General features: G+C 37.4%; 1 protein-coding gene across 1 annotated transcript in view; it reads right to left on the bottom strand.

Moving 5' to 3' along the window:
• The window catches only part of LOC102757242 (disintegrin and metalloproteinase domain-containing protein 18), a 77760-nt gene that overhangs the window by 12883 nt on the left and 52345 nt on the right, over window positions 1–12532 (bottom strand). The window contains 2 exon segments of the mRNA XM_015565269.1: window positions 4383–4500; window positions 7851–7937. Coding sequence (XP_015420755.1) covers window positions 4383–4500; window positions 7851–7937 — 205 coding nt within the window.

Consider the following 12532-nt stretch of genomic DNA (forward strand, 5'->3'; position numbering starts at 1 on the left):
TTGAAAACTATAGCAATCTAGATAAGTATGGGTGGAAGAGTAAACAAATAGATTAATAGGACAGTACAGAGAGCTCAACACTATTATTATATATTAGAGGCCTGTTGCACAAAGAGATTCGTGCAATAGGCCTTCCCTTCTCCTGGCTGCAGGCACTGGTTTTCCCTCCAGCACCCGGCACCCAGGCCTTTGCTCTGGCCGAAGCCACCTTCCATCTTCTGTCTTCATGGCCCCGGCTGGAGCCACCTTCCATCTTCCATCTTCACAGCCCCGGCTTGCCTTCAGTCTTCGCTCCGCCATTTGGAGCCTACATATGCAAATTAACAGCCGTCTTTGTTGGCGGTTAATTTGCATATTGTGCTGATTAGCCAATGGAAGGCACAGCGAAGGTATGGTCAATTACCCTGTTTGTCTATTATTAGATAGGATGTTGAGATTTTTATTATTCTTCACAGCATAAGACATTTTTTCAAGATTATTAATTACACCTTTTTGAATTATTATTGATGCAAGTGTCAAATGGTCAGCAACTCTGGAATAGTTTGATAGTCACTTTAAAACTGTAAAAGGCTTATTATTAACCCATCAATTTTACTCCCAGGCATGTTTTCCAGATAATTAAAAATTTACTTTCATTCAGAATCTTCCACATGAATATTCATTGCAGATCTAATCATGATACCTGAAGCTAAATATTAGCAACAACCAAATATGTCCTTCATGGGTGAATGATTAAGGAAATTTTGATACACCCATACAAAGAAATACGAATCATCAATTGAAGTATTGACGAAGTATTCATATATGCGACAACTATATTCAGTTCATGAAATTTATGCAAGAGAAAGAAGTCAATCTTAAGGAGACACAAATTGTATGAAAGCATTTATATAACATTCATAAAATAACATAATTAGAGAGACAGAGCAGGTCAGCGGTTGCCAGGAGTTAGGAAAGAAGGGATCAGTATATAGTGATAATACAGTTCTGCATCTCGATTGTGGTGATGACTACACCAATTTTAACGTGTGGCAAAATTGCACAGAAATAAATACACACACAGGTGCAACTACAAAACACAAACATATGCACAAATGAGTGCATATATATTGGTAGATTGAAAAAGATCTATGTATTTTATCAATGTCCACTTCCAGGTTTTGATATTGGACTGTAGTACTGTGACACGTTTCCATTGGTGGAAGCTGACTGAGGTGTACACAAAACTTCCGTCTACATTTCTTTGCAATTCATTGTGAATCTAAAATTATTTCAACATAAAAAGTTAAATAAAATCTCAGTAGGATATTAGTACATATCTAAAACTGACAAGACAAAGTTGAATAAAACAAAGAAAAAATAATATCTAAGTCCTTGTGAAGTGAGGCTATCTGTGCAGAGAAACTGGACCCCTCACTGATGAATAGGGGAAGGATTAAGGTACAGCCACTTTTAAAAATAGTTTGAATGTTTCTTATAAAATTAAAAGTGCACTCACTAAAGTAAGTACACTTAGTAAATGGCCCAGCAATCGTACCCCTAAGTGTTTACCCATCAAAAAGGGATAATATATGTATATTCAACATGTATATTCTATATATTATATGAATTTTTAAAAATCTTACATGCACATATATGTCAGATTTATTCTTTATATCTAAAATCTTGAAAAAACATAAGTAGCCTTCAAAGGGTGAATTGATAAGCAAACCATAGGACATCTTTTCCATAGTAGGCTATTTAAAAAAATGAATTTTTAAAATATATGACAACAGCAATGAATCAGAAATGCATATGACATTCCAAAAAAAAGAAATATCTTGAACAGAGAACAGGTAATATCTTTCCAGGAATTAACAGTAGGAGATGACTATAAAGGAGATGTCAAAGAGGATTTGGGGTGATAGATCTATTGCGTATCATGATGACAGTTAATAAGAAAAGAAGTCTGCTCATTTTTTTTCTGTACCCATAGAATTAAATACCACAGAGAAAATATGCTTAAGGGCATAAATTTCTTAAAAGCCAAATATGTATAATAAAAATAAATATTAAAAAGGAAATAATGACTATGATTTTTTCCCCAAAATTTCCAAGAATACAACAAGCTATAAATTCAAGGTTCTCAGCCAATCCAAGCAGGATAAATTCAAACAAAACACATCTTGGTATATCATAGTGAAACTGGAAAATCAAAAATAGAAAATAAGTCTGAAACTCAGATGAAGAATTTAAAAAATCACTATATTATTGAGATGTATAAGAAGAATGATAGCAGTAATCTCATCAGAAAATGGAAGTCAGGGAACAATGTGATTATATCTTTGAACATCTGAGAGAAACAATTCTCAGTGTAGAAATCAACTTCCAGTGAAAATACCCTTCACAAATTTAGACATTATAAAAACACTTTAAAGACAAAGGCTGCAAGATAGACACACAAAAAGAGGAATACAAAAGGAAGTTTCTTAGAGTTGAAAGGAAATACCAACGGCATATTTCACAGATCTAGAACGAACATTCAAAAAATTCATCTGGAAGAGTTGAAAAGCCCTAGAAAACAGTAAATCTGTGGGCAAAAGTAAATATTTGTATTAAAAAAATTAATAATCTATCAGCTACCTAAGGCCAATAATAATGTATTGTCAGTGTTATACTATAATATATAAAAAAATATAACAACAAAAGTGCCAATGGTGGAACGACATTAATGGAAATGAACTCTTCCGAGATTTATAGATCGTGACTTTTAGAAAAATCAAATACACTACATTTGTTTGTGAACGTTCACCAAATACATGGAAAAATGTTTTGTACTACTTACTATTCATATGGGATGGTTATGAAAAATTTTATTATTTTTAACTTTAGTATAGTTAACTTTAAAAATGCAACTTAGTTTTGAACTAGCACATTACTTGAGCAAATACTTGAGATATAAACTATATACTAAAACTATCACCTATTCTATAATTTAATAATACTAATCTAGAAAACTTTACTGTATAAATAGAAATGTTTGAGTAACCATGGTTAATTTTGGGAGAAGTCTATTGAAATGTCACTTCTAGATTTGAATTATAAGAGTATACAACATTTTGATTAAAAGTATGATTTAGAGTTAGCTGCACTGTGTAATAGAGCAGCCACAATGGCTATTTAAATTTAAATTCAATAAAGTAAAATAAAATGGAAATCTTAGCTCCTTAGTTGTACTATCCACATGCCAGGTGGTCAACAGCCACATCAATGGTGGAGATGTAGAACGTTTCTTTTTATAATATACTAGAGGCCCAGAGGACAAAAATTTGTGCACTTGGGGGGGAGGGGGTCTGCTCAGCCCAGCCTGTGCCCTCTCACAGTCTGGGACCTCTTGGGGGATTGGGCCTAAACTGCGAGTCAGACATCCCTCTGGCAGCCCGGGAGTCCTCAGGGGATGTCCACTTGCAAGAGGGAGCAGGCCTAAGCTGTAGTAGGACATCCTTAGCAATGCTGAGAAGGTGGGAGAGGCTCCCACTACCACTGCTGTATTGGCAGCCATCAGCCTGGCTTGTTGCTGAGCAGAGCTCCCCCTGTAGGAGCACACTGACCACCAGGGGGCAGCTCCTGCATTAAGAGTCTGCCCTCTGGTGGTCAGTGTTTGTCATAGTGACCAGTCATTCCCAGTCGTTTTGCTGTTAGGGTCAATTTGCATATTACCCTTTTATTATATAGGATAGAGGCCTGGTGCATGGGTGGAGGCCGGCTGGTTTGCCCTGAAGGGTGCCCTGGATCAGGATGGGGATCCTGCTGGAGTGCCTGGCCAGCCTGGGTGAGGGACTGAGGGCCGTTTTCAGGCTGGCACACCCCTTTCAGGGAGGGGGGTCCTGCTGGGGTACCTGGCCAGCCTGGGTGAAGGGCTGATGGCTGTTTTCAGGCTGGCTAAACCTCCTTCAGGGTGGAAGGTCCTGCTGGGGTGCCTCGCCAGTCTGGGTGAGGGGCTTATGGCTCTTTGCAGGCTGGCCAAGCCCCTGGTTTAATTTGCATATAGTCACTCTGATTGGCTGGTGGGCATGGCTTGGGCGTAGCAGAGGTGCAGTCAATTTGCATGTTTCTCTTTTATTTGACATGCTTTTTATTGATTTCAGAAAGGAAGGGAGAGGGAGAGAAAGATAGAAACATCAATGATGAGAGACAATCATTAATCAGCTGCCTCCTTCATGCACTGTACTGGGGATTAACCCCCCAACCCTGGACATGCACCCTTGACCTGAATCTAACCTAGGACCTTTCAGTCTGCAGGCTGACACTCAATACATTGAGCCAAAATGGCTAGAGTGAGATGTAGAACATTACTGTAAGTGCAGAAAGTTCTGTTGGAATATGCTGATTGAGATACTAACCCTTGGCATAAATCCAAAACCCATCATCGATACTTCCTCCTGGTGATGACAGTGTTTCCTCACAATTTGGAGGAGAATATCCAACATCACAATGGCAATTGAAGTTATTATTGCAAACCTAAAACCAAAACCAAATGAAGAATAAGAATACTATATGTACAATAAAAAATAAAATGCAACATTTGTCATTATTCTTCAATACACATTGTTAAAGTATTATAATTTAGTATATTAGAGGTAGTGTTTATTTTAATGTGGAAATAATTTCTAAAATAAAATTCTACAAAAGAAATGTCCATGCATTATCTTTTCATAAAACAGAGATTCACTATTATTTGTCTCTTGTATTTTAAAATACAGGTAGCATTTTTGATACAACTGAAATAGCTTAATCTAGAAAGACATAGAAATTATGAGGCTAGATGTTATAAACTTGTGGGAGTTTAAATGTATTATGAATTGTGTCATATAAAAAATAGCTGTGAGAAAGGCAAACATTTACCAAAAAACCTTATGGACAAACTCACAGAAGAACTTGCTTAAACATACAAAAATATAGAAAGTATTTTTCTAGAAAATATCTATAAATGTGAGCTGGTACATGAATTGAAAGAAGGGTCAGAAGTAGATGAGGGAATCTAGAAGTAGGGGCATGTTAATATTTAATTAAAATTAAATAAAGACGAAAAGAAACAGAAATTAAATGTAAATAATAGGACATTTAAGTTACTTGGGAGAACATTTTGAACCAAGACACATAAAAATGTCACTTTTTTTATTGCCCTGACTGGTTTGGCTCAGTGGATAGACCGTCGGCCTGCGGACTGAAGGGTCCCAGGTTCAATTCTGGTCAAGGGCATGTACCTTGGTTGTGGGCATATCCCCAGTCGGGGGTGTGCAGGAGGCAGCTGATCAATGTTTTTCTCTCATCGATGTTTCTAGCTCTCTATCCTTTTCCCTTCCTTTCCGTAAAAAATCAATAAAATATATTTTTTTAAATGTCACTTTTTTATGAATTATTACAGGATAAAATATGAAGGATCAATACGGCAGAAGACACTAGTCACAAATTTAAAACCAAAGGCATGCTTGAAAACCTTCCAAAGTTTACAAAACTTCTATAACATAATAGACAATTTTGCCATGGATGAGAAAATAGAAATGCAAATGGTAAATATGAGTATACATACATAGCTAAAACCGTATTATTAATTATTAAATAAATGCAAATTAACAATGGATTTACCATGTTAGAAGAGACTGAAAAACTGAGAAACTGCAGTGGCCAGAATTAGAGGAAATGCACCTTTTTATACATGATAAGTGGGAGCAAAAACTGGTACCCTGTTTCTTTAAGACAATATATTACTGAAAAGTTTAATGGTGCATACATTTGACCCATCAGATATTATTGATAACAACTTAAGAAATCAGATAAACATGCAAAAATGAATGTACAATAATGTCCAGTGAACCAATGTACTATATAATAAAAGCCTAAGTGGTATTGCGCAACACCCTTGCACAATGGCGTCACGAGATGACCGCCACAAGATGGCTGTCACAAGATGGTCACCACAAGATGGCTGGCAGGGAGGGCATTTGGGGAGAACCAGGCCTGCAGGGGAGGGCAAAGAAGGGAAGTTAGGGGTGATCAGGCTAGCAGGGAGGACAGTTTGGGGTGATCAAGCCAGCAGCGAAGGGTAGTTGGGGGTGATCAGGCTGGCAGGGGAGGGCAGTTGGGGGCAATTAGGCAGGGGGTCAGTGATGGGGCGATCAGCTGGCTGATTGAAGCAGTTAGGGGCAATCGGGCAGGCAGACAGGTGAACAGTTAGGAGCCAGCAGTTATGAATTATGAGAGGAAATGTGGGAGGAATTAGGCCTAAACTGGCAATCAGACATCCCCCAAGGGGTCCCAGATGGGAGAAGGTGCAGGCCGGGCTGAGGGACACCCCCCACCTATGCAGAAATTTCATGCACCCAGCCTCTAGTTTATTAGTTAAGTTAAAATTAACAATATACCAAAGTCTAATAGTGAACGACTTCAAATATATTGTGGGACAAACATACAAACAACACATAGAAGCCATTAAAGTGCATAAATGATTGGAATACACAAAACATCCTGCTCTCACTCAAAAAATATTATACTACTAGAGGCCTGGTGCATGGGTTTGTGCACATTGAAATGAAATTAATTAGAAGAAATATTTTAGAGGCCAGGGAGGGACCACAGGAGGTCTCCAGGGTGTGTCCGACCAGCCTCACCCAGTCCTAATCTTCCAGACATAAGCAGCAAGCTACCCTACCTGTTGGAGTGTCTGCCCTGTGGTGGTCAGTGTGCATCATAAAAAATGGTCGAATGGTCAAACTAACAGCTGGAAACTTAGCATATTAGGCTTTTATTATATAGGATAAGTATTACATGTAATGAAAATACATTGTGCATGGTTGACATATCCTAATATATAAAAGCCCTGGGTCTGTCATGACCAGAGGCTCGACCAACCGGAAGTCAGTCCTGTAGTCAGCACTGGGTTTCCATGGAGACCCAGCACTGACTGCTGCAGCTGCAGGCATGGTGACCCAGCACTGACTGCTGAGTGGGCTACGAATCAGGCCCAGAGAGAGGCCTGAAGAGAGGAGCATGGTCTGATCCATAGCATGTGTGGCAGCTGTTGATCAGCACTTGCCTCTCTCTCTCTCTCCAGCAGCTGTGCCTCCATTTCTCTCCAGGCCTCAACCGGGGCTGCTGATTAGCCCCGCCATTCTGATCAGATCCTGTTGATAGGCTCAGAGGCGCTGACTGGCATTGAAACTGACCAATCACAACCAAATCTGGGTGAAGTGTGAGGAGCCAATGGCTGCCTAGGAAGTGGAGTTTTTGATGCTGACTGGCATAAAAACTGACCAATCAGAACCAAATCTGGGTCAACTGTGGGGAACCAATGGCTGCCTAGGAAGCAGAGCTTTTGATGCTGACTGATGCTTTATATAGCATTTTGTGCAGAGTTCAAAGGTTACTAACTCAGGAGACAGAGACCGAGAAATATCTGATTAAACACATAATTCATGTACATATGTATAAAAATGAAAATGGAGCCCTAACTAGTTTGTCTCAGTGGATAGAGTGTTGGCCTGTGGACTGAAGGGTCCCAAGTTCAATTCCAGTCAAGAGCATGTACCTTGGTTGCAGGCACGTCCCCAGCAAAGGGTGTGCAGGAGGCAGCTGATCCATGTTTCTCTCTCATCAATGTTTCTAACTCTCTATCCCTCTCCCTTCCTCTCTGTAAAAAAATCAATAAAATATATTTTTTTAAAAACGAAAATGGATTTCCTTATTTGACTCCAATTTTTTATAAGAAATTTCCACATCAAATAATTGTGAATCTCATTGTTATCTTTAAAATGTTATTAACATGAATTTAAAAAATAACTATACATAAAAATAGAGTAGCCATTACTTACGCCATGTCCATTGCACAGTTTTGAAGCATTACAGGATGCAAGGTTTTTGTGATCAGCAACATAAGCGCAACGTCCAGAAAGACAAAACTAAAATTTTAAAAACAAGCATCAAAAATGGAAATCAGAAGATGCAGAGATGAGCAATTGTTCTTGGTACAAAACAATGCACAAAATTTATATGTACAGAAGAAGGCAAAAGTAGGTTTACAATGGAAAAAGACATGCAAGTTATGATTATTTACATTATTTACACAGTCTTGTAGTTTACTTTGTTTTGCATACACACAACTGTAAACCTGCATAGGCCCACCAAAGTTTTATAAAACATATGAATCTGTTAAATAAGAGTGGTGAAAGTGGACATCATTGCCTTGTTCATGGTTTAAGGGAAATGCTTTTAGTGTTAGCCCATGATGTTGGTTGTATCTTTTTCATACATGGTCTTTAATACGTTGAGATATGATCCCTCTGTCTCCACTCTTGAGAGTTTTTATCTTATATGTGTACTATTTAAGATAAAATAGCTGCATCTATTGATATGATGTAATTTTTATTTTTCATTTTGTTTATGTGATGTATCTTATATATATTGTATCAACCTTGCACCCCTAGAATAAATCACACTAGATAAGGTATATGATTTTTTTAATGTATTTCTGGATCCAATTTGCTCAACATAGTACTGGAAGTCCCAGTCATAGTAATCAGCCAAAAAGAAAAAATAAAGGCATCCAAATTGGAAAGAAGATAGTAAAACTGTTGGTGTATACAGAAGACATGACATTGTAATATATAGGAAACTCTAAAGACTCCACCAAAAAGCTACTAGATCTAATAAATGAAATTGGTAAAGCTGCAGAATACAAAATCAACACACCGAGATCCTTGGCATTTTTATACCCCAATGATAAACTGCCAGAAAGAGAAACTAAGAAAACAACCACATTTATTAATGCATCAAAAAATAACAAGGTAACCTAGGAATGAATTTTACCTAGGAAGGAAGTAAAAGGTCTCTACTCAGGGAACTATATGACATTGAAGAATGAAATTAAGGAAGATACAAAGAAGTGGAAGAATATTACATATTCTTAGATTGGAAGAATTAATATCATTAAAATGCCCATACTACCCAAACCAATCTATAGATTCAATGCAATTCTTATTAAAATGCCAATGATATATATATCACAGAACTAGAAAAAAATATTTTAAAATTCTATCGGGAACCAACAGTACACCAAAAAGCCACAGGAATCTTGAAAATGAAATATAAACTTGAAGGGATCTCAGTACAGCTATCAAACAATGCCACAAGGCCATTGTAATCAAAGGTGCCTAGTGTTGGCTTAAGAACAGACATATAGACCAATGCAACACAACAGAGATCCAGGAAATCAACGCACAACTTTATGGTTGATTAATATTTGACCAAGGAGGCAAGAGCATACAATGGAGTAAAGAGAGTCTCTTCAATAAATGCTGTTGGGAAAATTGGATTGGTACATGAAAAAAAAAAATTAAAATCCAGGAAGAGGAAGGTTGGGGGATTAGGGTTGGAGGTGGATAAAAGATAGGGGGAAGGAGGCTCCTGCAATGTCAACAATAAAAAATTTTTATAAAAACACCATGTGAACCTGGATTTTATGACATCTAATCATTCAATAAAGTAACTTAGTATTTGATAGAATATAAAATATTGAGAATTAGATACTATTTTCCCTTGAGGGAGCAGTGCTGTTAGATTATTGATACTAATTGCCATAAGCACAAAAACAGTCAACTTGTACTGATCACTTGTAACGTGGTAGGATCTGTCTTAACACTTTCTATGAACTTTTATAAAATACTAGAGGCCCAGTGCATAAAAAGTCATGCACTGGAGGTGGGTCCCTCAGCCCAGCCTGCCCATTCTCATAGTCCAGGAGCCCTCAGGGCTGGGAGGCTACACAGGGATCAGGGGAAGGCATCGCCCCATCACACCTCTGCTGCTGCCACTGCTGGAGCACAAGCCTCAGCCGGCCCTGGTTACCAGAGCCTTGGGTGGCCATGGGCGGCTGGGCAGCTGCCATCTGAGGCCTGCCTGACCTCAGGTCAGCCCTGAAAAGCTGAAGGGACTGGGGGACTCTGGAGGCAGGCGCATGAAGCAGCAGGGCCAAGGGGACTGGCTGCCACCATCTTCCATCTTGTGGCTGTGGGAGCTACCACCTTTGGAGGTTGGCAGTCAAATAGCATAGTCCCTCCTTATTGGCTTTGGACGCCGCCATCCTTGAGGGCGGGGCAGTCAATTAGCATATTCCCTCATTAGCTGTGGGCGCAGTCATCTATTGCAACAGCATGAGGGTCAATTATCATATTCCATCTTTATTAGATAGGATATTCATATTGAACCTGTGAAGGTAATATTTTCATCCTTATCATATTTGACAAGAATTAACTTTACAATTTTAAGGCCATTCAATGAGTTATTGGCTAGGCCAATATTCAATGCAATAAGTATTTTACTCACTGATTCTAGTGATCAGTGCTAAATACCAGCATTCTTATAATTTTTACATTTTTTCCAACTTTAGTAATAATATCCCTTATCTTTCACTTTAGCAATGTGATCTTAAGCAAGTTATTTATCTCTTCATACCTCAGTTTACCCATCTTGTAATTTGAAATAGTAATTATACCCAAGTGAATAAAAAATATACATAAAGGTTATGAAGATGAAATAATTTGATACATATAAATAAACAAAAGCAATGTATGACACATAGTAAGTGATCATTAAATACAAGTTTTACTTTATTTATTGATTTTCATGCAGACTTTATGTTAATATTTTTCTATCCAAATTTAATTTAATTTAATTTGAATACATATGGGGCACCTTCTAAAATTATCTCCTTGCTTTTATCAAGTTAGCAGATAGAATATCCAATATATAGTGAATAGTCTAAAACATAAATTATCGCCTAATACCATTGGCATTAAAGGGGGAAAAAGGTATCAGCTTGTTCATTAACATAAATTGCTCTAATGAAGCCAGCAGCAATAATAAAATGTTGGACAAACCAGCGTTACCTGTCCACGAACTAGTATTTTCATTCTGTGCTCCTTAAACATTGTCACTGAGGCAATAATAAACTAGTCACACTTCCCTGGATTGCTTTTAGGGGGAAATAAATGAGAAAATGTTAAGACCCAGGCTTAACAGATCATTTTGTAAGTTGGCTCTTTTGTAAGGAAAAAAAAAGAAGCAAAAGACACCATAAAAGAAAACTCTGGGCAATGGCTGGGATGATGTTTTGAATATAAACTAGAATATAAGACTTACTTCTCTGAACAAGAGACACAAAGAATATCCCAGAAATAGTCATAGCACAGGTAAGAAAAATCTCTACTATAACTAAAACCATATTTCCTAGGGGAAATGCCTGTTTATGTAAGCATATTTCCTTATAGTCTTGTGTGTTCACATGGATAAGAAAAACAGTTAATATTATTTATTAATTGACTAGCAACATTTACATACCACAAACATAATCTTTTTGAAATTTCAAAGGCATGTATGTGCTGAGATGTTCTTATCTCCTCTAGAATACCCATGTGGTTATGATCATTTTGATAAACCATACTCCTATATCTCATCAATAAAAAATTCAAAGACACTCTGAATCACAACCCATATTAAGCAAACTTGCATTCTGGAATAATGTCTAAGTCCATGCAGTATATTGTTCACTTAGAATTACAGCATTAAATTTAAGAATGATTTATTTGAAATCCTTATCTTGTAAAAAGGGAGAGATACATTTCTTCATGTCGATAAATAAGAAATAAAATCTCTCTTTTTGTACTGATTGATCAATCAGGATACACAGAAACATCATTTAATGTATAAAATGATTGATAATTTTCACAAAGGATCACAATATATAAGAGTGAGGTAAAGACACCTTAAATCCCCAACCTCTCTAAAATCAATTGAATAATTCAGGATAATAAATAAAAATAGCTTAAAATTTAATTAAATACCTTCAGAATGATTGCAGGATTTGACACACAATAGCCTCCTTTTCCCCAATAAATAAGAGTTAAGGAGAATCAGAAAGAGGCGATTAGAAGATGAGAGATTTAAGAACATACAGGGATTTTGAAATAAAATGAAGGCCACTGATGGATAAGGAGAAGGCAGCCACCTCCAATGCCATAGCAAAGGAGAGAACCTAGCTGACCATCCTCACAGTGCTCTAGAGGAGCTGCAACCCCAGAGTCATGTGGAAAAGCAGGAAGAGAGCTGAAAGGGTGGGATTGGGAAGAGTAGCTAAAATGTCTATTATTAATGGAAGTCTGTCCACAAAACCACAGAACTAGTTAGCTTTCAATCCTCACTACACACCTATTCCTCTCAATGACAGAATGCAGTCAGCACAATACTTTTTATTCCCAGGGACAAAATTTAGAAGGGTATATTTTTTTCTAAAGCAATTGAGTTAATGGTGACTACAGAACTCAGGCTTCTCAAGTAATCTGCCATGGAATAGGCTTTGTCCAATTAAACTATTGTAAATTGCATGGACTAAAAGCCAGCTTTCAAAATAAAGGCTGTCATGAGACAAACCCAGTCACACAGACAAAGCTGCCAATTTGTTTTCTATCATACAAAACGGTGTGGAAGTAAAAACTCATGG

The sequence above is a fragment of the Myotis davidii genome, unplaced genomic scaffold (genome assembly GCF_000327345.1).
Source record: "Myotis davidii unplaced genomic scaffold, ASM32734v1 scaffold93, whole genome shotgun sequence".
Classification (NCBI taxonomy): Eukaryota; Metazoa; Chordata; class Mammalia; order Chiroptera; family Vespertilionidae; genus Myotis; species Myotis davidii.